Source organism: Nuphar pumila, chromosome 10 (genome assembly GCF_984573655.1).
Source record: "Nuphar pumila chromosome 10, dmNupPumi1.hap1.1, whole genome shotgun sequence".
NCBI lineage: Eukaryota > Viridiplantae > Streptophyta > Magnoliopsida > Nymphaeales > Nymphaeaceae > Nuphar > Nuphar pumila.
In genome coordinates this window covers 86,447,746-86,474,216 of record NC_143258.1, presented here as the reverse complement: position 1 = coordinate 86,474,216, position 26,471 = coordinate 86,447,746, and the positions used below count along the sequence as shown (strand labels likewise).

Here is a 26,471-nt window from a genome sequence, read left to right as displayed (position 1 = left end):
AATGGAAGAAGAAGAAAATGCAGATGAGGAATCAGAGGAAGAATAAGAATAAGAAGAAGAATGAAGATGTCTTACCGTACCAGAGGGGTTAGAAGAGAAATGCAGGGGGGTCGTCCCCCTACTGCTGGAAATGATTACCTGCGCGTCGCCGGGCGGTGGTGGGAGGCTGACGGGGAGCGGCGGCTGGCGAGCGGTGGACGGTGGGGGCCGGATAGAGGCCGACGGGCGGCGGGAGGGAGAGGGCGGCGGGCGGGAGCAAGACAGCGAAACAGGAAAAAGAGAAAGAGGGATGAGATTAGGGATTTACGCGACGGAATAATTTCGTCGCTAAGCCGTCGTAAATCAAAATACCAAAATAGCGACGAAATATATTCTGTCGCTAAGCCGTCGCTAATTAGCGACGGATTAGCGACGACAAAGTTCCCTCTCTAAATCCTTCGCTAAAATGGTTTTCTTGTATTAAGAATTAGCGACAAAAAATTGATGTCGCTAATCCGTCGCTAATTCACAACGGATTAGCGATAAAAGTTGTTTTCTCGCTAATCCATCGCGAATTAGCGACAGATTCATGAAGAAAGGTTTTTCTAGCTAATCTGTCGCTAATTAGCGACGAAAAAAATCCGTCACAAATTTCCATCGCTAATTAACAATTTTCTTGTAGTGAGAGAGTACTTTTACAAAGATTTTTAATAAAATGCAAATAGGATAACTTAGTGATGTTGGGATGACTAAGTCTTTTGTGTCAAACATTTATGTCTTTATGTTTGGCCACCTTAAGGGGTTTTAGGGATTTGAAGAGAATCCACATAGTACAAGTCTCCTGTCCTAGAGTCTTCCCCAATCAACTTCCCAGACCCGTGATCTTGTATTAAACACTTATTAGATGAAAATTGAATGTCACATCCAAGGTTCGAGAGTTAAGAGTTGGAAAGCCAAAACAATTATTGCAGAGAAGCTGAGGTTGTGCACAATCTTAGTTGGCCTTCATGAATAGTAGTTGGAGGTGGCACACTGAGATTCTGAACTGCTTGAAGGAAGAAGTCACGAGGTGCAGTTGTTGAATGAAAATCAATCTACAAATGAGTGATTATTGGAGGAGTGTGGAGTCTGTTTCCTACCTGGATATAAATCCCTAATGTTCTCGGATCCAACTTCGTGGTAAGTTGACATGAGATTGTAAAAGGGTTGTGCCTCCCAGAGTGCAAGGTGGTCCAAATCCAATTTGAATAATCTTTTGAATCTTAGTTTAGTGATCCATATCGAGAGATAAAGTGTCAAATTCAACCAAAAGGGAAAAGCAAGGCATCATATTGATCTCTTATCTTATTGAAGGTGGTATCTATGGAACGACCAACTCCTAGGAAAGGTAGAAGCAAAGAGGCTTGAATTAACTTGGGTTTAGTTTGGTTCAATCAGACCAGTACATCCTAAATAAGGAAACCTCACATCTCAATAGATAAAGAAAAAAGAAGGATTTCGATGAGCCTTTCTCATTAGATGTTTTTGTTTTTATTTAAAGTTAAACACGTTATGCGGATGGAGGTAAAGTTTAACGGTGTTGAAGCACATGGTAAAAGTGGCTTTTCAGAAACTCAGCTGATGTATTATTTTTCTTGTCCCTTGCAATCAGTGTACCTTCTTTATATCCATTATTGGCCCGTGATGAAATAACATAATGTTTTGTCAGTATATTGTGTGGTCTCAATTTGGGACATGGATAAAGCCCCTTGAAAAATGACAGGATAAGAAGAGAAAAGGTGAGAAGTTTTGCACTTGAGCCAAACAGTTATTAGGCATGAGGGACCAAAAAGTCTAATAATAAACTTCAAGATGATCAAAGAGTTTTGCATGGTCAATAGGTGTCCAACTACATGGACAATAAAAAATGTCCTAGCAGTAGTCAAAACTTTAAGGAGCTAAAAACTTTTAGCCACTGGACAGGTTAGGCGCAAATTAACAAAGGAGAAACAGAAAGTAACCTTGGAGTAGTAAATCAAAACCAAAGTCAAAGCCAGAGTCAGGCTCTCTTTCCTCAAGGGTCTCTACCCAAATGAGCCTGTTCAGACCCATGAGAGTTCTGCTCACTCTTTCATGAGACCCTATTTACTTTTTGCTTACTTGTCGTGATTTGAAATTACATACTCCATCCCATGTGACTCCATGTGATTTGGAATGACGTGAGAAGTGAGTAATTATTGTGACCTGACAATCTAGCTGTATCTCGACTACAGTCCTTGAAATCTATATAAACATGCATGCACTACCCAAGATAACCATATGACCATAGCAATGGCTGCCAACATCTTTTTTATCTTCTTCTTTATCTCCTTCTCCCAGATGTATGCGTCTCCTACTCCATCTCAAGAAGTTGTTTCTTCACTTAGTAGGAAGAGCTTCCCAAAGGATTTCATCTTTGGCACTGCATCTGCATCATACCAGGTTTGGTATTTAAGAACTGGCCTTATTGTGTCAAATTGTGTTGTTTCTTGAGCATTATTCTTCTGCTAAGGGGAAACAAAATTTCTTGGTTCAGTACGAAGGTGCTGCTAAAGAAGGTGGGAGGCACCCTAGCATTTGGGATACCTTTACTCATGAGCATCCAAGTACGAGCACATTATCCTTTTGCTACAGCATGCTCAAGGAAGCTTGCAAGTTGCAACTTCCTTTCATTTTTTCTCCTTTCCTGCATGTTTAGTAAGCTGATATGATGTTAATGCATGTGCTTGTTCAGACAAGATCACAGACCATTCTAATGGCGATATTGCGGTGGATCAATATCATCGTTACAAGGTTTGCTAATACTTTTCATATATATTCTTTAAAATATTAAGTTAATATCTAGAATAAACAGATGTAATATTTACTGTGAAGTGCTCCGTACTGTCAGCTTCTATGACCAAGCCCACCATGATTTTGTGGTAACAATACTTTGACGACAGCTGAAGCAGAATTATATGCTAAAAGTTAGAAGAGGAATCTGCTAAATATGTTTCTTACAATTAAAGGCAGAAATGCCCACGATGACTCCGCTCATCTGGTAGAGGTGTCTTATTAATGTCACCAAGTTGACTACCAATTTGCCTATATCCTTTGTGGCAAGGTCGAAGCTGGTGTACTTTCGATTGAGCAAGGGGGATCTGCTATGCAGTATATATATATATATATATATATATATATATATATATATATATATATATATATATATATATATATATATATATATATATATATATATATATATATATATATATATATATATATATAAACTAGTTAAATATGTAAACAGGTATGCATCGAGATTTTAGTAGGCTTTTTTTATTTTTTTTTAAATTTCAACGTACGCATGTGATCTACATGCATGGTTTTATAAAAACAGACTCTTGAATCATCATATTACAATGTATAAGAAGGATCTTTTAAGACTTGAAAATCAACGGCTCAAAATTTTTGTAAATATGCAAGCATAAAAAATCACTTTTCTTGATCCGAATATGATGATCCAATAATCGAATCCAAGCAAATGGACCACACTAAATGCATCTGAAGGTTAGATTTGCAAAAAAAACCTATGAAAATCTCTCTTTACATTTACTAGTTTACATATTCTAGTTTTCCTATATATATAATATGTTAACTGCAGTATGAACCGACATTTTCATAGTTTTTTTATTTTTTTTCTTAAATTTCACCATATGGATGTGATCCAGATGCTTGTCTTTTATAAAAACAGACTTTTGGATCATCTGATTATGATGCATAAGGATCTTTTAAGATTTGAAAATGAACAGTTCAAAATTTTCATAAATATTAAAGCATCCAAAAATCACAATTTTTTCATCAAAAATACATGATCCAGCAGTCGGTTCCTAGCAAATGAACCGCACCGAATGCATTTGCAGGGTTGGATGTGAAAAAAATGTGTCGAAAACGCCCATTTTATACTCCAGTTCACATATTTTCAGTTAACATATTCTAGTGACCCCCCCCGCCACACACACACACACACACACACACATATATATATATATATATATATATATATATATATATATATATATATATATATGGGCAGGTGCTTGACGCTTTTTGTGCTTACCACAAGTGGATAGGGTTTTCATGTTGGTTTTTAAAAATTTGAATTTGCAGTTGTATTCTGCATGAAAGATTTGCTAGGAAATCATACTTGGATCATGTTTTTTTTAAGAAAAAGATGATTTTTAAGCATTAAATATTTTTAAAATTATAGTCTGTTGATTTTAAATCTTATGAAAACCTAACCCAAAAGTTGATTCCCATATAATCAAGCAAGTAGATCACATATTCACGGTCAGATTTTAAAAAAAAAATAGAAACAATCTTTCCAAAGCTAGCAGGCACACAGTATGCACAAAAAGCGTCAGACACCTATTACTCTCTTTGTGCCTGACGCTTTTTTGTGCATATTGCATGCCTAATGAGCTTTACACCAAGTTAGGTTTTTACAAGAATAAAAAATCAACGGTCTTTACTGCTTAAAAATTATTTTTTTCTCAAAAAAGCATGATCCAAGTGTGATTTCCTAGCAAATTAATCATTTAAAACACGTGCAGGGTCAGATTTTTGAAAAACAATCTAAAAACTCCTATCAACTAGTGGTAGGCACATAGTAGACACAAAAAACTAATATATATATATATATATATATATATTAGGTTTTTATAAGATTAAAAAATCAATAGTCTATAATTTAAAAAAATATTTAATGCTTTAAAATCATCTTTTTTCTCAAAAAGAACATGATCCAAGTGTGATTTTCTAGCAAATCGATCATGCAGAACACATATGCTGGGTCAGATTTTTAAAAAACAACCTGAAAACTCTTATCCACTAGTGGTAGGCAAAAAAACTATATATATATATATATATATATAAAATCTTAGCCCTATTGCTATGACTAAGAATGAACAGAGGCGTTTAACTTACATAACACTCATCTAATATTTGCAAAAATAATGTTGCTTAAGTGTTATAGAAAAGAGCTAATAAAAAAAAGCTAATATGAAAAGACCAAAATTTTTAAAATAATTAAGGATTTTACATAATCATATACTTAAGGGTGTCAATGGATCGGGTTTGACTCAGACCTGACTTGTACCAAACCCTATAGGGTCGGGGTTTGGTGACAAATAAGAAGGTCCAATTAGAATCTATGTCAGACCTGAAGGGTCCAATTAATATATGGAGTCAGGTATGGTTTGTAAAATTTCATACCAAACTCAGGCCCAACCTGAGTTCATCTTAAGAAAGCATAATACGTTTATACATCTAAAACATTTAATAACTTTTGTGGTTGCTAAAATTGCAGCAGTTCATCATCTTTTTGTGATTACAATTCTTGGCTGTGAATTGCAGGAGGATGTGAAACTGATGAAAGACTTGGGGATGGGTGGATATCGACTCTCAATCTCTTGGAGCAGAATACTACCAAGTATTGAATCCTACATTGCCGCAATATTTAATCTGAAATAAATCACTGTATCAATAGATTTTCTCTAGATATATTTTATTTGTTCATATATATATATATATATATATATATATATATATATATATATTCTCTTGAATCTAACCGTACAGATGTGATCTGCATGCTTAGTTTTATAAGAACCCACTATTGAATTGTCCGATTTTGATGCATAAACGAGATTTTTTAAGGCTTTAAAGTCAATGGCTCCTAATCTTCATAGATATTCAAGCATTTAAAAATCACATTTTTTATCCAAAATACACGATTCAATGGTTGATCCCTAGTGAATTCATCATGCCAAGCACATCCACTTGGTTGGATTTGCAAAAAAAGTGTTTGAAATGCCCATATTTCTGGTTGTCAAATTTCAGTTCTCATATTCTAGTGACTCTCTTATATATATACATAATGTGAGAACCAATCATAACTGGTCTCCACCGTTTGATGAAATTTGATCGACCAGTGGAGAGACTGGTCTCCAAAGGATGTTTACAAGTCTTTTTACGAAACTGCAAAACCGGCAAAAGTTGTCTCTTTCTTCCCTCAAGGTAAATCGGCTCGTCTCTCTCTTTGCATCTTTCTTTTTTCTCCTCTCTCTTTCTATCGGAGAATCTCTATGCATATTTATTTTTCTCCTCTAAAGGATAGTCCATCTACTCCTCTCTCTCCTTACGTCTTTCTTTTTCTCCTCTCTCTATCTATCGGAGAACGGTCTCTATTTCAGAGTTTTTCTTTTCTCCGCTCTCTTAGTAAGTTGCCGAACTTGGTCATAGGGCCAAGTAAGTATGTTTCACAATCGACCTATTATCTGCTAGCTTCTGAGCATATTCTTCACCTTTGTGCTTCTTTCTTGGGGATATCATATTCTACTCAAGTGAAAGAACTAGTTTTTTAACTCATGCACTTCCTTCTGTAGATTCTCAACATGTGTGCGCTTTAAATATAAATGTTTGCTTCATAAAATTCACTTTCCTGGCCCCACTTTGAAATAACTAGTAGGATATCCGTTGTGAAGTGGTGGCATCTTAATTTTTAGCCCTTAAGATTTTGAAAGATTTGAGTAAGTCTAGATATACAAAAAAAAAAGAAATTTAGGGTATTGCTTTGAGCCACGTTGGGCTCGTCGTCCAAGAGGGTAAATGAGTAGGGCCTACCAGCAAGCCCAGACTCCTCATTATAAAAGAGTCGAACTTGATCAGGTAAACTGAGCTCAATTAAGCGTGGTAAAACTTGATTAAGGTCATGATGTAATAAGTATGAAACAAGGAGAGAATGTTCCTCTCATTGTTCCTGTATAGGGTTGATGCCCAAAAACTCTCCATTTTTTTTTTGTTAGTTTTTCAAAGGACTCCTGTTTTTGGTACTCCCATGAAAACCTTGATTCACTTAAAGAAACATTAACATCAATAGGCTTTTGCTCTCTGTCAATCATCTGAAGAGAAACATAAATTATATTCGGTTCTCATGATCGTCCTCTAATACAACCTCCATGCACTTGCTAAGTTGTTAGACATCAACACACTTGAAAAGCAAATTATAAGTTCCAGTATCTAGAGACATGCAATTAATTTAGAAGCACTCCCTAGTCTTTCAGCTATGAAAAGATTCGTTATGACAACATTGTAAGCAGTTGTACGAGGATTCAACTCCGACAGAGAGACCGCAAAATTCATTGACTCACTGAGAGAGAGATGATTTGCCTTGAGGAAGAGATAGAAATTTTGCAGGGTCTCTTTCTCTCTCTGCAGATTTTGCGTCTCGTAAAAAGGACTTATCAGGCATCTTTTGCACACAAAAAAAAAAAAAGTAGAGACCGGTCTCTCCACCGATGATTTGATTGAATGGTTCTGACCGGTCCTCACACTTCTCATCTTCCAGGGTATATATATGAACCTAATCAAACTGAATCAACCAAGTTTTAACCGGCAAATGACATGTCACAAAACATTAAAATTTCATTATTATTTTTAAAAATAAAAAAATTTAAATTATTTTTAAAAAATATTTAAAATAAAACGATTCAGCTTGGTTTCTTACTTATTTTTTGGTCGATACTATTTGAATGGGCCGATTCAGGACGATTTTCAACAGTGGGTTTCACGTTTGTAATAATCAATTTAGATAAGAATTTTGCAGTGCAATTCGTGTAAACTGTATTTATGCTTATAATCTTTTTCCGTTATTATGTATCTATATCCGCCCTTTGGCAATTCAACGTTCTTGATGTTACAGCGCATAACCTCATAATCCGGTTCCTAATCATCTTGCCCGCCATTTCATTAAAAAAAGTCGCGATTCTACAACCAAATGGGTTATAGGGTGGATCCCACGTTATACGATCACTTTTTCTTTGATCATTAAAGGGTACATTCGGGTGTCTCAACTCCCATGGGATTTGAAATCAGAATGATTTCGATTATTCAAAATCACGGCTCCCATGGGGTTTGAAGTTGAAATCTCATGATTTCTTGTGGGCTTTTAGAATCGCTTTCTCCTGAGAAAGCTTGGATCGAACCGAACATGCTCTAATTAACGTATACTTTTCATGCAACAGCTGGCAAGACAAGCGGTGGAATCAACAAGGTGGGTGTGGCCTACTACAACAGTCTAATCAACGAGCTGCTTTCTACAGGTGATCTCTCTCTCTCTCTCTCTCTCTAGGAGTATACAAGCCACACTCATTCAAACTCATCAAATATAAGCTTAACAATCCCAACATGAAAAATAGTTTGCCTGGCTCCATTTAAGGGACAAGTCCACCTCCGTTCTATGCGTTCATTTTTTGACAAAGGGTGTCTGTTCATCTGATAGGTGTGAAGCCCTTTGTTACTATCTTCCACTGGGATGTTCCTCAGACCTTAGAGAGTGAATATGGTGGATTTCGAAGTGCCAGAATTGTGTAAGTGTTATTTCCTCTCTACGTTTTTTTAGCCTCAGTTATCTATTCAAAATTGGAAGAAACTAATGCTCATTTCAACAGAATGAGAGCAAATCAACCCGCGCATGTTTATAAAACAGAAAGCTTTGTTCATTCATGAAAAATTATGTGGTAACATTTCTTAAATATTTTAATAGTTTAATATATCAAAATATATTCATTAATAATAAAAATGCATAAAAATCATTAATAGATTCTAAGAAGATGTTAGGCACATGTCACATCATGTCAAGTAGCTGTCCACAGGTAGTGTCATGTACGTTTCCCAAACATGGGACCCAAATAATATGTCCCTGTGATATGTAGTGTCTGGTGTTGGAGCTTGGTTGTAAGAGGTTTGTGGTTATGTTCGTGGGTCACGCCTTCTGGAGGCAGTTCTTGGTCCAATGATCCCAACTTAGACTGAACCCTGACTGACCTACCTTAGATCCAGAACAGAGAGACCCCGGTTGGAATCAGATCAGCATCTAGGGTTGATCCAGATCTGAGTCGGGTCAAACCCTATACCTGTTAATTATTTAAACTTGAAAATCAATAGATCTAATCCATTTTCACCAATTATAGTACTATGGGATCTGTAGCTCCCGAGCTTCGATCAGTGTAAGGTCTGCATTGGATCTGGGTGTGGAACCAGATCCACTGTTCATAAGTCAGACCCAGTAGCGGATCTAGCCTGACCCGACTAATACCCTTTGCAATCCTATGTCCCACCCAGTGTTGTGAGAGGCGTACGCCTCAGTACCTGAAGCGTACGCCTCAGAGGCGAGGCGCACGCTCAAGGTACTGAGGCGTGCTGTGATGCGCAAATTGCCGGTGGATCCACCTACTGAAGCCTTCCTTCATCCCCAAGTCTTCCTCCTCCGCCCGATTTGTCGGCTGTGCTAACCCCAAGTGCCGGTGGATCCACCGCCAGGTGCCGGCCAGCTGCTCCACCGCCGCTCCCTGCCTCCCCTCCCACCGCTTCACTTTCATACCAGTTGTGAAACCACGTCGGGGGACTGGAAACACCATCACCATCCCGGCAGCATCAAACACCAGAAGTAGGACCATCATTCCCGGGGCCTATGCTGGGTTTGGCTTATGCAAGGGGGTAGCTTCTGAGGGAGTCGAACCCCGACTACCTTTCTTACAGCCGAGGTCCACTCTAACTACACTAACTCCTTTGCGGTTGAATGTGATCTGCTTAAGTCATTCTCACCCAGCATGCAGAGGAGGAGCCAGAAATCCAAATTAGGGTGAGCACAAATGTATCTATTCATGTGAGCACAAATGTACTCTTCATGTGTATGTATATATAGAGATGTGTGAAAATACTAAATGGGCACGGTGCTAAATGAAATATGCTATTGAATTTGTTCAAACATGATTGATTTACTAGAAATCAACACTTGGATCGTGTATGTTGAATGAAAAAAATGGTATTTAAAGCTTATTAAAAAAATTTAATTTGAAGGCCATTGATTTTTTGAAACTTTATAAAATCTCATCCATGCATCGGAATCCAATACTCCAAACTGATTCCTATAAAAATAAGCAAATATATATATATATATATCACATCTGAACCGTCAGCACCATGTTCATTTTGTAAATCCTGAGAGACCTCAACGCAAATATATATTAATAATAATATTAAATAAAGCAAGGGACATAGAGAGAAAAGGTTTGAGGTGAAGGAGGCACAATATTCGGGTTAGGGTGGCACTGTTCACCCTGACCCAAACCCCTTTATTGGGGGTCCAAGGTCAGGGTGGGCACTTGACCACCGTCGTCAGCATCTGCTCGCATGCAATGATTTAATTGTATACACAAATTTAATGGACGGTAGCGCAGACTCCAGTTCACTCTCGTGACACGTCCTCTTATATGTTCTAATTATTATTAAAAAGTTTTCATTGTGCTTTGTTCTTTTCTTTTGAAAGGCAAGCTATAAGGTTAGATAGGCAGACCCCACCAGTTATTATTGGACGTACTACTGGGTTTTGAACCTGCAATGTCCCACCATAAGGAGACGTGGACTGACAGTTCAATTGTATTTTTTGGGACAAGGAGTCTGCCTTGAAAAGATGAGGCCGAATCTTATTGTTATAAGATTTAAAAATTTGATTTTTTTTTTGTTAAAAAAAACTGTGGAGTCAAATTGGAAAGAAATGATTAATGAGATTATTTTCTGATTTATAGCAAGGATTACGCAAACTTCGCAGAGGTATGCTTTAGAGAATTTGGAGACAGGGTCAAGCATTGGATTACTCTCAACGAGCCATGGACGTTTGCTGATCTGGGATATGCAGCTGGCACATTTGCACCTGGAAGATGCACCAAGGTCCTCGGTAACTGCACCGCTGGGAATTCGGCAACCGAGCCCTATGTTGTGGCCCATAACTTGCTGTTAGCCCATGCTAATGCAGTGAAGCTATACAAAGACAAGTACCAGGTAATACTATTTTCATATTGCTTTCTACGACTTACAAACATCCTTCCAATTAGGTTTAAGTGAGTTAAATTGTAGAAATTGGTAGTACCAACTAATCCAAATCCGATCCAGTACCCGGGTGATTGAGATCAGTCCAAGGGGTTTGGCATAGTCATAAGGGACCTAGTTTGCTAGAGGGCCGTTCAAGGTTCAAATCTCACGGGCATCACTCTCCTGGGAATGACAAAGTATGCAATCACATTGCACCTGATGGTGGGTGATCAGGTGAGCACATTAAAAGTATGCAAAATCACATTGCACCTTATCTTCCCTCTATAATGAGCTCAGGTTAAGATGCCATCGAAGATAACAGCTAAAAACAGAACAAAAAAAGGAAAAGAAAGCTCAGTAAGAGATTTTTCCATTGCTTAACTACCAATGCAATTTACAATTGGGTAAACCTCATGTCCAATGCTGATGGAAGGGGAGGGGTTAGCAAAACATCTGGTTAACATATGTTGATTTCTTTTTTGCAGAAAGCACAGAAGGGAGAGATAGGCATTACCTTGGTTTCGAATTGGTTCCTGCCATACTCAACTTCTGCAGCCGACCACAAGGCTGCACAGCGGGCGCTTGATTTCATGCTTGGATGGTAACTTCCTGCTCTCTCTCTCTCTCTCTCTCTCCTAGTGAGACATTAATAAGCCCCAATATTCACATAACTACCCTGTGAGTTTATACAAGATGTAGTATGTAGTATTCTCAACAAAGTTGAAAGAAGAATGAATAACCTTTCCCATGGGGTAGCAGGTCTTCTGTCATGATTGACCCGTTTTCTTTTTACGCTTGTGAACTCCTAAGGCGTGTTTGAAATATGTAGACTCCCTTTTTCCTGTGGGCCCGATGGTGGAGTTAAATGGGAGCAGCATGTGCCCTGCCAAAATGAAGAAGGATGTGTTGAGAATAAATTAAACTTGAATAAGAGTCTTCTAGAATTATTGAGTATGTACAAGCTTCTAAGAGTCTTCTAGAATTATTGAGTATGTACTTTCTAAGAGTCTTTTAGAGTTATTAAATAGGTACAAGTTTCTAAGAGTCTCTTCTAGAATTATTGAGTATGTACAAGTTTCTAAGAGTCTTCTAGAGTTATTAAATAGGTACAAGTTTCTAAGAATCTTTTGGAGTCTCAATACATCTAGAAAGGTCTTAATAGTGCTATAAAAGCCTAGTCTAAGAGTCATTGTAGGTATAAAAGTGTGAAGAGCCTTTTTGAGTAAAAGTATTAGAAGTCATTCTCCATAATTGTTCTCAACTTTTCTCTCTATTTTCTATTTTATTCCCTTCAAATTGGTATCAGAGCTTTGTTCGATTAAAATGAGCAACTCTATTCCTCTTCCTTTCGTCCCTCAATTAGCCAAAGAAAATTACGGCAATTGGAGTATCCAAATGAAAGCTATTCTTGGATCTCAAGAATTGTGGGAGATAGTCGAAAAAGGCTATGTTGAAGTTAAAAATGAAGAAGAAATGTCACAGGCTCAAAGAGAGAGTCTAAAAGCGTCAAGAAAGAAAGATAAGAAAGCGCTTGTGGTAATCTACCAAGGAGTAACCTCAAATGAAGTCGCTTTTGAGAAGATTGCGTGTGCTACTTCCTCAAAGCAAGCATGGGAGATTTTGGAAAGTTCATTTAAAGGAGGTGAAAAGGTAAAAAGGGTCCGTTTGCAAACTCTTCGAGGTGAGTTTGAATGTTTGCACAAAACGGAGTCAGAATCAGTTTCTGATTATTGTTCACGAGTATTATCTATAGTTAACCAATTAAAAAGAAAATGTGAAACTATGGATGATGTTCGTGTTATTGAGAAAATTCTTCGTTCTTTGGATTCAAAATTTGACTACATTGTGGTAGCCATTGAAGAATCAAAGGACTTGAATTCCATGACCATTGATGAACTTACGGGCTCGTTGCAAGCTCATGAAGAAAGGCTAATCAAAAAGAAGAAAGAAGTAGTTTTGGATCAAGCACTCCAGTCGAAATTGTCTCTAAATGAGAAGGAGAATTTCAAAAATCAAAGAGGTCGAGGACGTGGTCGTGGAAGAAGTGAAAGCTTTAGAGGAAGAGCCTCATATGCTCGTGGAAGAGGCGATTATTCAAGCAAGGAGAATGACTTGAATAAAAATCAAAATTTCAAAAGCTCGCAAAGAGGAAGAGGTCGTGGAAATCAAAGAGGGAGAGGCCGTAGCTATTTTGAATGCTATAATTGCCACAAACCTGGTCATATGGCAAGTGAATGCTGGTACAAGGAGAAAGAAAGGCATGATGCTCGTTTGGTGTATGAAAACAAAAACCAAGAACAAAATCATGACACTTTGTTGCTTGTGTCTCATGGTGGAGGTCTTGATGATGTCTGGTACATAGACAGTGGTGCTAGCAAACATATGACAGGTAACAAAAATTTATTTTCTAAGTTGTTTGAATCTAATTATGGTGAAGTTAAAGTAGGAGATGGAAAGGCTTACAAAATTAGTGGTGTTGGTGAAATGGAGTTCAAAACAAAATCAGAAAAAATTGAGAAAATGTCTGAAATTTATTTCGTTTCTGGTTTAAAAAATAATTTGCTCAGTGTGGGGCATCTTTTAAAGAAGGGATATGACATTCATTTTCATGACATGGCTTGCTACTTGTCAAGAAAAAAGCAAATTATTGCAAGAGTTGGAGTTGCTTCAAATAATCTCTTTTCACTCACTCTTCAAAATAAAAATTTGTCTTGTTTTACAAGTATTGATAATAAAGTTTCTAAGCTATGGCACGATAGATATGGACACTTGAATTATGGAAATTTAAAGCTTCTCTCAAAGAAGATGATGGTCAAAGGCTTGCCTCAAATTGATCATCTTGATGAAGTTTGTGAAGCATGCCAACTCGGAAAGCAACACAGAAATCCATTTCCTCCTCAATCATCATGGCGTGCAACAAGACCTTTGGAGCTTATTTATTCAGATCTTTGTGGTCCGATGACGGTGACATCTTTGGGAGGTAATCGTTATTTTATCTCTTTCATTGATGATTACTCACGAAAAGTTTGGGTGTATTGTGTCAAAGAAAAATCTGAAGCTTTTCAGAAATTCAAAGACTTCAAGGCGGAAGTTGAAACATTTACTAGGCTGAAAATCAATACTTTGCGGACTGACCGCGGAGGTGAATATTTTTCAAATGAGTTTGAAAAATATTGCAAGGACAATGGTATTCGACATGAAATGACAGTCCGACATACACCACAGCAAAATGGTGTATGTGAAAGAAAGAATCGGACAATTATGGAGATGGCGCGATGCATTCTTAAGAAGAAGAAGTTGTCAAGAAGATTTTGGGCAGAAGCTGTTTCTTGTGCAGTTTATCTTATTAACAGATCACCAACAAGAAGCTTGGAAAATTGCACACCACATGAAGCATGGTATGGTTCAAAGCCTAGTGTTCACCATCTTAAGGTATTCGGGAGCGTGGCTTATGCTCATGTTCCAGATGCTATGAGAAACAAGTTGGATGATAAATCAGAAAAGTGTATTTTCATAGGCTACAGCGAAAGAAGCAAGGCTTACAAGCTGTACAACCCGGTGACAAAGAAGATTGTGATCAGTCGAGATGTTCGATTTGATGAAAATTCCACATTTGAAGACTTGGAGGCAGAAAAGGAAAATGTGCCTATCTTTCCTTTTGAGATTGAAGAAGAAGAGAATGGTTTAGCATTTGAAAATAATGAAAATGGTGCCCAAGCATGAAATTCTCCTTTTTCCCCAAGTACTTCATCAAGCAGCCCTATAAAAAAAATGAGAAGCATCCAAGAATTATATGATGTCACAGAAGAAATTAGTCAAAATGATGCCATATTTTTTGCCTTCTTTGCAGGTGAAGATCCAATTTCTTTTGATGATGCATGTCAAGAAGAAAAATGGAGGAGAGCCATGAAAGAAGAAATTGTTTCAATTGAAAACAATGATACATGGGAGCTTACAGATTTACCACCACACAAAAGCTCTATTGGAGTAAAGTGGGTGTACAAGACAAAAATGAATCCAGATGGCTCTATCAACAAGCACAAGGCAAGGCTGATAGCAAAAGCGTACAAGCAAAAAGAAGGAGAAGATTTTACAGAGGTATTTGCTCCTGTTTCAAGACTTGAGACTGTTCGTTTAATTATTTCTCTTGCTGCTCAGAATAATTGGAAGCTTTTTCAAATGGACGTGAAATCTGCGTTCTTGAATGGGGTTCTTAATGAAGAAGTCTATATTGAGCAACCACCTGGGTTTGTTAAGGAAGGAGAAGAGAATAAAGTGTACAAGTTGAAGAAAGCATTGTACGGGTTGAAGCAATCACCCAGAGCATGGTACAGCCGCATCAATTCATATTTTGAAAAGTGTGGATTTCAAAAATGTCCATATGAGCATACTCTCTACATCAAAGCCAATTCAGAAGGAAAATTCATTGTTGTAAGTCTTTATGTTGATGATCTAATTTTCACAGGGAATGATATGCAGATGTTGAATGAGTTTAAGAACTCAATGATGGCAGAGTTTGAGATGACAGATTTGGGTGAATTGCATCATTTTCTTGGCATTGAAGTTTATCAAACCAAGAAAGGAATTTTTATTTCACAGGAGAGCTATGCAAAAGAGATCTTGAAGAAGTTCAAGATGGAGAATGCTAATCCAGTTTCGACTCCATGCATTTCAGGTTTGAAGCTATCTAAAGAAGGTGAAGGAAAACTTGTCAATTCCACTATGTTTAGAAGTTTGGTTGGAAATCTAATGTATCTCACATCCACAAGGCCTGACATTATGTATGTTGTCAGTTTGGTGAGTAGATTCATGGATAAACCATATTCAAATCATTGGGAAGTTGCAAAAAGAATTCTAAGATATGTGAAAGGAACTATCGATTATGGAATTCTTTATGAAACTAATGTTGCAGTTAACTTTATTGGTTATACTGATAGTGACTTAGCAGGGAGTGTTGATGATAGCAGAAGTACTTCAGGTTATGTATTTAATCTTGGAAGTGGAGCAATTTCGTGGAGCTCAAAGAAACAACAAATTGTTGCGCTTTCTACTACGGAAGCAGAATATATTGCTGCATCTTTTGCAGGTTGTCAGTTAATCTGGTTGGGTGGAATTTTGGAGAGTTTGAAGCAGAAGCAAAATAAGCCAACAACTCTTTTCTGTGACAACAACTCAACTATCTCAGTTGCGAAAGATCCAGTTCTTCATGGAAGGACCAAACACATTCGGATTCGGTATCATTTTCTGAGGGAACTTGTGAATGAAGGTGATGTTCATGTGGAGTACTGCAGAACGGAAGATCAGATGGCAGATATTTTCACAAAGCCACTTAGTGGACAAGTCTTCAAGAGAAATGTAGAAAGATTGGGCGTAAGGAGCAAGTTTAATTTAGAAGAGGCATTGTTGAGAATAAATTAAACTTGAATAAAAGTCTTCTAGAATTATTGAGTATGTACAAGCTTCTAAGAGTCTTCTAGAATTATTGAGTATGTACAAGTTTCTAAGAGTCTTCTAGAATTATTAAATAGGTACAAGTTTCTAAGAGTCTCTTCTAGAATTATTGAGTATGTACAAGTTTCTAAGAGTCTTCTAGAGTTATTAAATAGGTACAAGTTTCTAAGAATCTTTTGGAGTCTTAATACATCTAGAAATGTCTTAATAGTGCTATAAAAGCCTAGTCTAAGAGTCATTGTAGGTATAAAAGTGTGAAGAGCCTTTTTGAGTAAAAGTATTAGAAGCCATTCTCCATAATTGTTCTCAACTTTTCTCTCCATTTTCTATTTTATTCCCTTCAGGATGAGGTGCAATGTGATTGCACACGTTGTTAGCCGTAGGGCTCAACAGCATATGGTGGGTGGTCAGATGCAGCAGCATACCAAAAAATGTGTAATCACATGGCACACGATCTACCCTCCCTCAAAATGGATGCCTTGCATCCCCATTTTTTTGTGAAAAAGAGTCACACCCCTAGTGGTGTAACTCTTTTGTTCAGGACTTAAGTACTGTTGAGTAATGATTGTCAAACGCACCCGTGTTGTCATGAATTTGGTTTCACTCATCCCCTATATACGTCATCCCCCATCTTCATACTCATCTGAATCTTATTGATGTAAGTTGTTTTTATCAAATCTGACTTCATAGATGAATTTAGCATGGTTGATTTAATAAGAATCCACCTTTGGATCATACTTATTTTGTGAAAAATATGATTTTTGAATTACAAAATTGTGTGTTTTCTCAGCCGTTAATTTTTGAATTGTCAAAAAAATCCAGCAAAAGAATAATTCAAGTATTGTTCTTAACTAAGTGGATGATGTAGATCACATTTATAGAGTCCAATTTGATCACAACTTGCATCAATGAAATCCTAATGGGGGTCACAAAGATAGAGATTACTTGTGGGATGAGTGGATCCAAACTCTATTGCCATGCATCTCACATTTTGGTATCTGGTAACACTTTCTCACTGGAACTTAGCATTTGCAACTATGCAATATTTTTCATTTTAATGACATATCATGATTCAAACTTTTATTTGAAAAGAAGTTTATACAAGAATAAAGCATTACTTTTTAACGTTTTTGCTGCCAACATGACAGGTTTATGGATCCATTGACTAAGGGTGATTATCCACAAAGCATGAGATTGCTTGTGAAGAACCGTCTCCCAAGATTCACAAAAGAAGAAGCACAACTCGTTAAAGGGTCCTACGATTTTATTGGAATTAATTATTACACAACCAACTATGCATTAGATTATGGCTCAAGCAACACAATCATCGCTCCAAGCTATACCACGGATTCTAGAGCTAACCTTACAGGTAACATGAATAGTAACATGTCATGTGGAAGTCACCCACATGGATCTGCTCCCATGGTTAGGATGATGCGTTTTTCAGATATCTTTTAATCGATTCCATGTGTGTGCACCTGTGCATGAGAAGACAAAGTGCCTTTCTAGTGAAAAAGAAGGTTATTTCTAATGAGTTGATGAACAAGGGATCGATGGTAGGGCTGATAAATGAACCGAAGGGAGAGAGAGAGAGAGAGAGAGAGAGAGAGAGAGAGAGAGAGAGAGAGAGAGAGAGAGACGAACGTTTTTAAGCATGACAATAGAGTCTGGGTCCCTGCTAAATGAAATATGTTAAATAAAACATGCCAGGTTTTTAAGGCTTTTTCATTTTATTTTTAAATTATTACTGTACAGATTGATCTATGTATTTGATTTTATAGGGATCAGCTCTTGAACCGTTCAATTCCAACACATGGGTGGGTTTTTATAAGGAGTCTAAAATCCTTGTAAATTTTCGAAGCTGCAAATATCATTTTTTTTCATAAAAAACACATGATTCAGGTGTGAATTTTTAGTAAATTGACCATGCCCAGCACATTTATAAGGTCGGAACCCCATAAAAAGCATTGAAAAAGCCAAAAAACTCATTTAGCACGGACCTATTTCTCTCTCTCTCTCTCTCTCTCTCTATATATATATATATATATATATATATATATATTTGTATGTGTGAAACATATTCTTTTTCTGTTTGAGCACTGTGGATCTTTGAAATGTTTTTGGATATAAACCATATATTTAACATTATGTATACTATAGTACTAATGTCTGCCATCTTTTGAATTACATCAACAGGGGAAAGGAATGGTGTGCTCATTGGCCGTCAGGTGAATTTCACATGAAGTTATTATGATTTAATAGTTTATTTCATGTTATTAAGCTAGTTCATGTTTGATCACCGATAGTTGGATGAAAACAAGCCCAGCTGAAGTCTAGCTGAGCGGTTCATGCTGGGCTCTGTTTCCCAAATACAAAACTCAAGGTCAACTTAAACAATCTTAGCTTATCCAGCTCAATGATTCTAACCTGTCAGTGATAAATATGGAAACTATTTAGACCGACCAATTGGTGGTCCTGAGTCTCGGCTGAGATGTGCGTTTATGCACCTGGGATGGGATGTGAGGTCCTTTCTCCTTTGTATTTAGACTAAATCATGGATTTGGTAGAGGTGGCAGCTACTAAATTCAGGATTTGGCAGCTGCCACTTCTTCAAATACATAAACTTCATAAACGGCCATTCCAGCTACAGATTCCAAACAGGCCCTAAGGAGATAAGATCAAGAAATCAGATTCGCTGCTCGAGCGATTGCCTTGGAAAAGTACTCGGCCCAACTAGGGATGCAAACAGTTCGGATTCTAGATGGGGGTTTTGAAAATTCCGGATCCATCTCCCCAATGTATTATGTGATCCAAAATCCCAAACGTTTGCATCCCTAGGTCCAACCATTGACAGCCATGTCCCAAAATACCACAAACTTGTGGGAAAGGGAGCTGCGTGGCTGTGAATGATTAGAATGAGTACCTTGTACCTGGGTCAATCACCAAAATTTAGCCTCTTCTTTAACATATGACATCAGATGATCCATGTAGTTCTTAGCCATCCAGCTGATGCATCTGGACATCTAGGATTGGTCCACAGCCAAGCAAGAATGTGGATTATTCCTAGCCATTAATTGGATGGTTAGGATTGAATCCCATCATATGTCAGATGATGGGATCCGTTCTGGTCAATGCATCAATTTCTACCTACTTTTCTTTGATGAACGTCGAAAAGAGCAATTCTACATAATTTTGATTCAAACTTTTTTATCATAAAGACGGATGGCACCCCTGACAGAGTGTCGGTACCATGATTACCTCTAACTGAAATGCAGGCCCAAATATGAATTTGAATCTGAGTATATCCGATGAGATAGAGTTGAATTTGTTACAAAAATACATAATTATATTAGATCTAATAAAACATAGTAATAAATTTCTCTGGCCTCCATGTGGTTGTATTTCTTCTTTTAATTCTATTTTTTTAAAGAAAATTTACTTTTATTTAGATCATAGCTACAAGTGATGAGATATCACTTGCAAGCATGTACAGAGCAACAGTAAGGAAAGGATACAGCAACCAGTTAGCATTCATGTCGGGCCATTTGATTTTAATTCTTTCCTTGAATTCCCATCTGATGATCGCCCATAGAATAGCTTCACCCTTAAACTTAGGTCTGTTCCTTTCCAGACAAAAAGGAGGACCCAGCAGATTTGATCCAAATTGAAACATAGATCTAACAAAAAATACTGGCCTAAGATCTTTTGTGAAGTAAAACAGAATCAGATTAAACAAATCTATAACTGATCTGGATGCATGCTTAGATTTTTTTGAAGGGTCTTTATTTTAAAATAAGCTTAGGTTATGATGCTTGACTAAACCATACACCTACTCTAATCCATAGTTGCATTGGTACTTGATATATTGTTGGGTACCATGTGTTAGGTATGCCTATATTGAGCACGGCTACGAGATTCATTTCAGAAACTATATACAGGAGTTCCAGAAACTCATTTCAAGTTGCATGTATTTTTTAAAATGATATAAAATTTACTTTTTTCTATAGTTTTGAAATGATGAAATATTGGTATATTATAATACAAGATGATAATAACAATAATAAATAACGTATCACTCTTACAAATATGACTATGAACTTAAAAAAGCTTGTCCCTTCACAAAAAAAAAAAGATATATAAGACTTCATTAAACCCGAACTAGTAGCTCTTGAATTTTTTTGTTAATTATTTGCCTTCATTCAATTAAATATCGCTAGATTAGTTCTTGCGCATCATTGAATAGCTAGTCATGGAAGTTATTTCCTAAATTTGAAGGTTTGAAAAGATCACCGGATAAGCTCTGGTGGAAAGCATCTAGAGGACCAGAGCTTAAGTTGGCGAATGCTCATGTTTATATTTCAGACCCGATGGCGCAATGGCTCCCACCTCATGCCTTGTGGAGTGGTGGTCCTCCAGTTAGGGCCTCTTTCATGGGGTGGCTGGTTCTTTTGGACAAGATTCTAATGGAGGCGAACCTGAAGAAGAGAGGATTCCAATTACCGAGTAGATGCTCTTTTTGTCTAGCTGGGTAGAAGGATACTTTCCATCTGTTTTGGGGATATCCTTCGGTACAGTTTTTGGTGAACACTGCATGGGACGATAAGGGCCTACCTTGGGGGGGCCTAATGCACACTTACGACCCCTTATATTGGCTCATGAGATTTGGGGTATGGGTTCGAAATGGGTGTTTATTTGGAGATGCTGGGTTCTGATTTTGTTGAGGTGCGTGTAGTTAGAGAGGAATAACATAGTTTCTAAAGGTTCACGTCTCTCTGATGGGCTTGCTACAGAAAATCAACTATATGTTGTTGGAATGATCTCAGCTAAGGTGGTCGGGTACAGACCAGCTGGATTGGGGAACTGTGCATCGGGCATGTTGGACAGCCCACAACACGCAGGGTTGGGACGCTGCAGGGTGCTTCCACTTGGGAGGTTATCCTGCAACCTAATGGCCAGCCGCGTTGATAGAATTTCTGGTTCTGCACTATAGTTTTTCTGCAGATTGTTGTGCCTTTTTGCAGTTGCTGCGTTTTTCTGCAGCAACTGTAGTTGTGGGAACGGACTGTTTCCTTTCTCCCTTACGTTACTCTGTAATGGACTGTATCTGCATCTTGTTTTTTTGGTGCTCTGATTTCTGTTGCAACAGGTGATACCTCATCACTCGTTGCTGCAGCTCTGTAATGGTTTATAACATGTGAATGAAATTTAATTTCCTTAAAAAAAAATTGTACAGGAAGCATCATCTGCGTTTTATGTGTACCCTAAGGGAATAAAGGACCTCTTGGTCTACGTCAAGAATAGATACAATAGTCCAAAAATTTTCATTACAGAAAATGGTGAGTTTCATTTCCATACAACCCTAAGTTTGTCAAATTTTTGACAATTGAAGTTGTTATTTCTCTTAATATCTTTCTATGCACGTTTGCAGGATTTTCAGAGGCCAATAACAGCACTCTTCCATTAGTGGAAGCACTGAAGGACACGCCGAGAATTGACTTCTACTCCAAGCATCTTTATTACCTACAGCAGGCCATGAGGTTGTTAAACCAGATCCTAGTGGCTGCCTCTTTCATAATTTCATTCTTTTGTTCATCATTGATATTTTTATTTTTCTTCTATTTCATTTATGAATTTCAAACAGAACCATCACCAATTCAACCATGCATGAGTTTTCTCCACATTGCTACTAATGCCAGCTAGAACTCTTAAGAGATTTTCTGAAAACACTCTAATTAAAACATTGTTTCTATGTGATGTTACTGTCTTACAGGGAGGGAGTTGATGTTAGGGGATATTTTGCGTGGTCGCTTCTTGACAACTTTGAATGGAACAGTGGCTACACTGTCAGATTCGGACTTGTTTTCGTTGACTATAAAAATGGACTGAAGAGGCACCCCAAGGATTCTGCTCTTTGGTTTAAAAAATTCCTCCGTGCATAGAAGCTACGATTATGTTCTTGCTAAGCCTAAATAAGGCATGTGGATGCACTGCTATTAAATAAAAGAGTTATCAATTAAATAAAACATGTGAAATTATCTCCCTCTCTCTCGCATGTACGTGTCGCGTGTGATATATTCATATCATCATAGTACCATAACATCTTGTAAGTGAAGAGAATAAAATATAGAATGGAGAGAAAAGTTGAAAATGATGATAGAGAATGACTTCTAATACTTTTACTCAAAAATGCTCTTCACACTTTGATACATACAATGACTCTTAAACTAGGCTTTTATAGCACCAATAAGACCTTTCTAGATGTATTGAGACTCCAAAAGACTCTTAGAAACTTGTACATACACAATAATTCAAGAAAACTCTTGTACATACTCAATAATTCTAGAAGACTCTTGTTCAAGTTTAATTTATTCCCAACAATGTCTCTTCTAAATTAAACTTGCTCCTTACGCCCAACCTTTCTGCATTTCTCTTGAAGACTTGTTCACTAAGTGGCTTTGTGAAAATATCTGTCAACTGATCTTCCGTTCTGCAGTACTCCACATGAACATTACCTTCATTTATAAGTTCCCTCAGAAAATGATACCGAATCTGAATGTGTTTGGTCCTTCCATGAAGAACTGGATCTTTCGCAACTGAGATAGTTGAGTTGTTGTCACAGAAAAGAGTTGTTGGCTTATTTTGCTTCTGCTTCAAACTCTCCAAAATTTCATGCAACCAGATTAACTGACAACCTGCAAAAGATGCAACAATATATTTTGTTTCTGTAGTAGAAAGCGCAACAATTTGTTGTTTCTTTGAGCTCCACGAAATTGCTCCACTTTCAAGATTAAATACATAACCTGAAGTACTTCTGCTATCATCAACGCTCCCTGCTAAGTCACTATCAGTATAACCAATAAAGTTGACTGCAACGTTAGTTTCATAAAGAATTTCATCATCGATAGTTCATTTCACATATCTTAGAATTCTTTTTGTAGCTTCCCAATGATTTGAATATGGCTTCTCCATGAATCTACTCACTAAACTGACAACATACATAATGTCAGACCTTGTGGATGTGAGATACAATAGATTTCCAACCAAACTTCTGAACATAGTGAAATTGACAAGTTTTCCTTTACCTTCTTTAGATAGCTTCAAACCTGAAATTCATGGAGTCAAAACTGGATTAGCATTCTCCATTTTGAACTTCTTCAAGATCTCTTTTGCATAGCTCTCCTGCAAAATAAAAATTTCTTTCTTGGTTTGATAAACTTTAATACCAAGAAAATGATGCAATTCATCTAAATTTGTCATCTCAAACTCTGCCATTATTGAGTTCTTGAACTCATTCAACATCTGCGCATCATTCCCTGTGAAAATTAGATCATCAACATAAAGACTTATAACAATGAATCTTCCTTCCGAATTGACTTTGATGTAGAGAGTATGCACATATGGATATTTCTGAAATTCATATTTTTCAAAATATGAATTGATGCGGCTATACCATGCTCTGGGTGATTGCTTCAACCCGTACAAAGCTTTGTTCAACTTGTACACTTTCTTCTCTTCTCCATCCTTGACAAACCCAGGTGGTTGGTCAATATAGACTTCTTCATTAAGAACACTATTCAAGAACGCAGATTTCACGTCCATTTGAAAAAGCTTGCAATTATTCTGAGCAGCAAGAGAAATAATTAAACGAACAGTCTCAAGTCTTGAAACAGGAGCAAATACCTCTGTAAAATCTTCTCCTTCTTTTTGCTTGTACTCTTTTGCTACCAGCCTTGCCTTGTGCTTGTTGATAGAGCCATCTGGATTCATTTTTGTCTTGTACACCCACTTTACTCCAATAGAACTTTTGTGTGGTGGTAAATCTGTAAGCTTCCACGTATCATTGTTTTCAATTGAACCAATTTCTTCTTTCATGTCTCTCCATTTTTTTTCTTGACATGTATCATCAAAAGAAATTGGATCTTCACCTGCAAAGAAGGCAAAAAATATGACATCATTCTGACTAATTTCTTCTATGATGTCATATAATTCTTGGACACTTCTCATTTTTCTTATAGGGCTGCTCGATGAAGAACTTTGGGAAGCAGGAGAATTTCCTGCTTGGGCACCATTTTCATTATTTTCAAATGCTGGATCATTTTCTTCTTCTTCAAACTCAAAAGGAAAGATAGGCAAATTTTCTTTTTAAACCTCCAAGTCTTCAAATATGGATTTTTCATCAAATCGAACATCTCAATTGATCACAATCTTCTTTGTCACTAGGTTGTACAACTTGTAAGCCTTGCTTCTTTCGCTGTAGCTTATGAAAATACACTTCTTTGATTTATCATCCAACTTGTTTCTCATAGCATCTGGAACATGAGCATGAGCTACGCTCTCGAATACCTTAAGATGGTTAACACTAGGCTTTGAACCATACCATGCTTCATGTGGTGTGCAATTTTTCAAGCTTCTTGTTGGTGATATGTTAATAAGATAACCTGCACAAGAAACAACTTCTGCCCAAAATCTTCTTGACAGCTTCTTCTTCATAAGAATGCATCTGGCCATCTCCATAATTATCCGATTCTTTCTTTCACACGCACCATTTTGTTGTGGTGTATGTCGGACCGTCATTTCATGTCGAATACCATTGTCCTTGCAATATTTTTCAAACTCATTTGAAAAATATTCACCTCCGCGGTCAGTCCGCAAAGTATTGATTTTCAGCCTAGTAAATGTTTCAACTTCCGCCTTGAAGTCTTTGAATTTCTGAAAAGCTTCTGATTTTTCTTTGACACAATACACCCAAACTTTTCGTGAGTAATCATCAATGAAAGAAATAAAATAACGATTACCTCCCAAAGATGTCACAGTCATCGGACCACAAAGATCTGAATGAATAAGCTCCAAAGGTCTTGTTGCACACCATGATGATTGAGGAGGAAATGGGTTTCTGTGTTGCTTTCCGAGTTGACATGCTTCACAAACTTCATCAAGATGATCAATTTGAGGCAAGCCTCTGACCATCATCTTTTTTGAGAGAAGCTTCAAATTTCTATAATTCAAGTGTCCATATCCATCATGCCATAGCTTAGAAACTCCATTATCAATACTAGTAAAACAAGACATTTTTATTTTGAAGAGTGAGTGAGAAAAGATTATTTGAAGCAACTCCAACCCTAGCAATAACTTGCTTTTTCCTTGACAAATAGCAAGCCATGTCATGGAAATGAATGTCGTATCCCTTCTTCAAAAGATGCCCTATACTCAGCAAATTATTTTTCAAACCAGGAACGAAATAAACTTCAGACATTTTCGTAATTTTTTCTGATTTTGTTTTGAACTCCATTTCATCAACACCACTAACTTTGTAAGCCTTTCCATCTCCTACTTTAACTTCACCATAATTAGATTCAAACAATTTAGAAAATAAATTTTTGTTACCTGTCATATGCTTACTAGCACCACTGTCTGTGTACCAGACATCATCAAGACCTCCACCATGAGATACAAGCAACAAAGTGTCATAATTTTGCTCTTGGTTTTTGCTTTTATACACCAAACGAGCATCATGTCTTTCTTCCTCCTTGTACCAGCATTCACTTGCCATATGATCAGGTTTGTGGCAATTATAGCATTCAAAATAGCTATGACTTTTCCCTCTTTGATTTCCACAACCTCTTCCTCTTTGCGAGCCTTTGAAATTTTGATTTTGATTCAAGCCATTCTCCTTGCTTGAATAATCGCCTCTTCCACGAGCATATGAGCCTCTTCCTCTAAAGCTTTCATTTCTTCCACGACCACATCCTCGACCTCTTTGATTTTTGAAATTCTCTTTCTCATTTAGAGATAATTTCGACTGAAGTGCTTGATCTAAAACTACTTCTTTCTTCTTTTTGATTAGCCTTTCTTCATGAGCTTGCAACAAACCCGTAAGTTCATCAATGGTCATGATATTCAAGTCCTTTGATTTTTCAATGGCTATCACAATGTAGTCAAAATTTGAATCCAAAGAACGAAGAATTTTCTCAATGACATGAACATCATCCATAGTTTCACCATTTCTTTTTAATTGGTTAACTATAGATAATACTCGTGAACAATAATCAGAAACTGATTCCGACTCTATTTTATGCAAACATTCAAACTCACCTCGAAGAGTTTGCAAACGG

General features: G+C 37.1%; 1 protein-coding gene across 1 annotated transcript; it reads left to right on the top strand.

Moving 5' to 3' along the window:
- The first annotated feature begins 2,276 nt into the window (after positions 1 to 2,276).
- On the top strand, positions 2,277 to 22,402 carry LOC149827183 (beta-glucosidase 12-like). The gene is made up of 13 exons (XM_090019195.1): positions 2,277 to 2,439; positions 2,534 to 2,603; positions 2,732 to 2,790; positions 5,392 to 5,467; positions 8,061 to 8,138; positions 8,318 to 8,405; positions 10,626 to 10,878; positions 11,394 to 11,509; positions 17,508 to 17,728; positions 18,556 to 18,587; positions 21,593 to 21,695; positions 21,788 to 21,896; positions 22,130 to 22,402. The coding sequence occupies exons 1-13, from the start codon at positions 2,278 to 2,280 to the stop codon at positions 22,296 to 22,298; spliced, it is 1,536 nt and encodes a 511-aa protein (XP_089875321.1). The 5' UTR covers position 2,277; the 3' UTR covers positions 22,299 to 22,402.
- Positions 22,403 to 26,471: the final 4,069 nt, after the last annotated feature.

Coding starts and splice junctions, on each gene's coding strand:
- LOC149827183 (XM_090019195.1), top strand. CDS start 2,278: ATGACCATAGCAATGGCTGCCAACATCTTTTTTATCTTCTTCTTTATC. Junction 17,729..18,555: donor TTCTAGAGCTAACCTTACAG/GTAACATGAATA, acceptor TTACATCAACAG/GGGAAAGGAATGGTGTGCTC. Junction 21,696..21,787: donor AATTTTCATTACAGAAAATG/GTGAGTTTCATT, acceptor GCACGTTTGCAG/GATTTTCAGAGGCCAATAAC.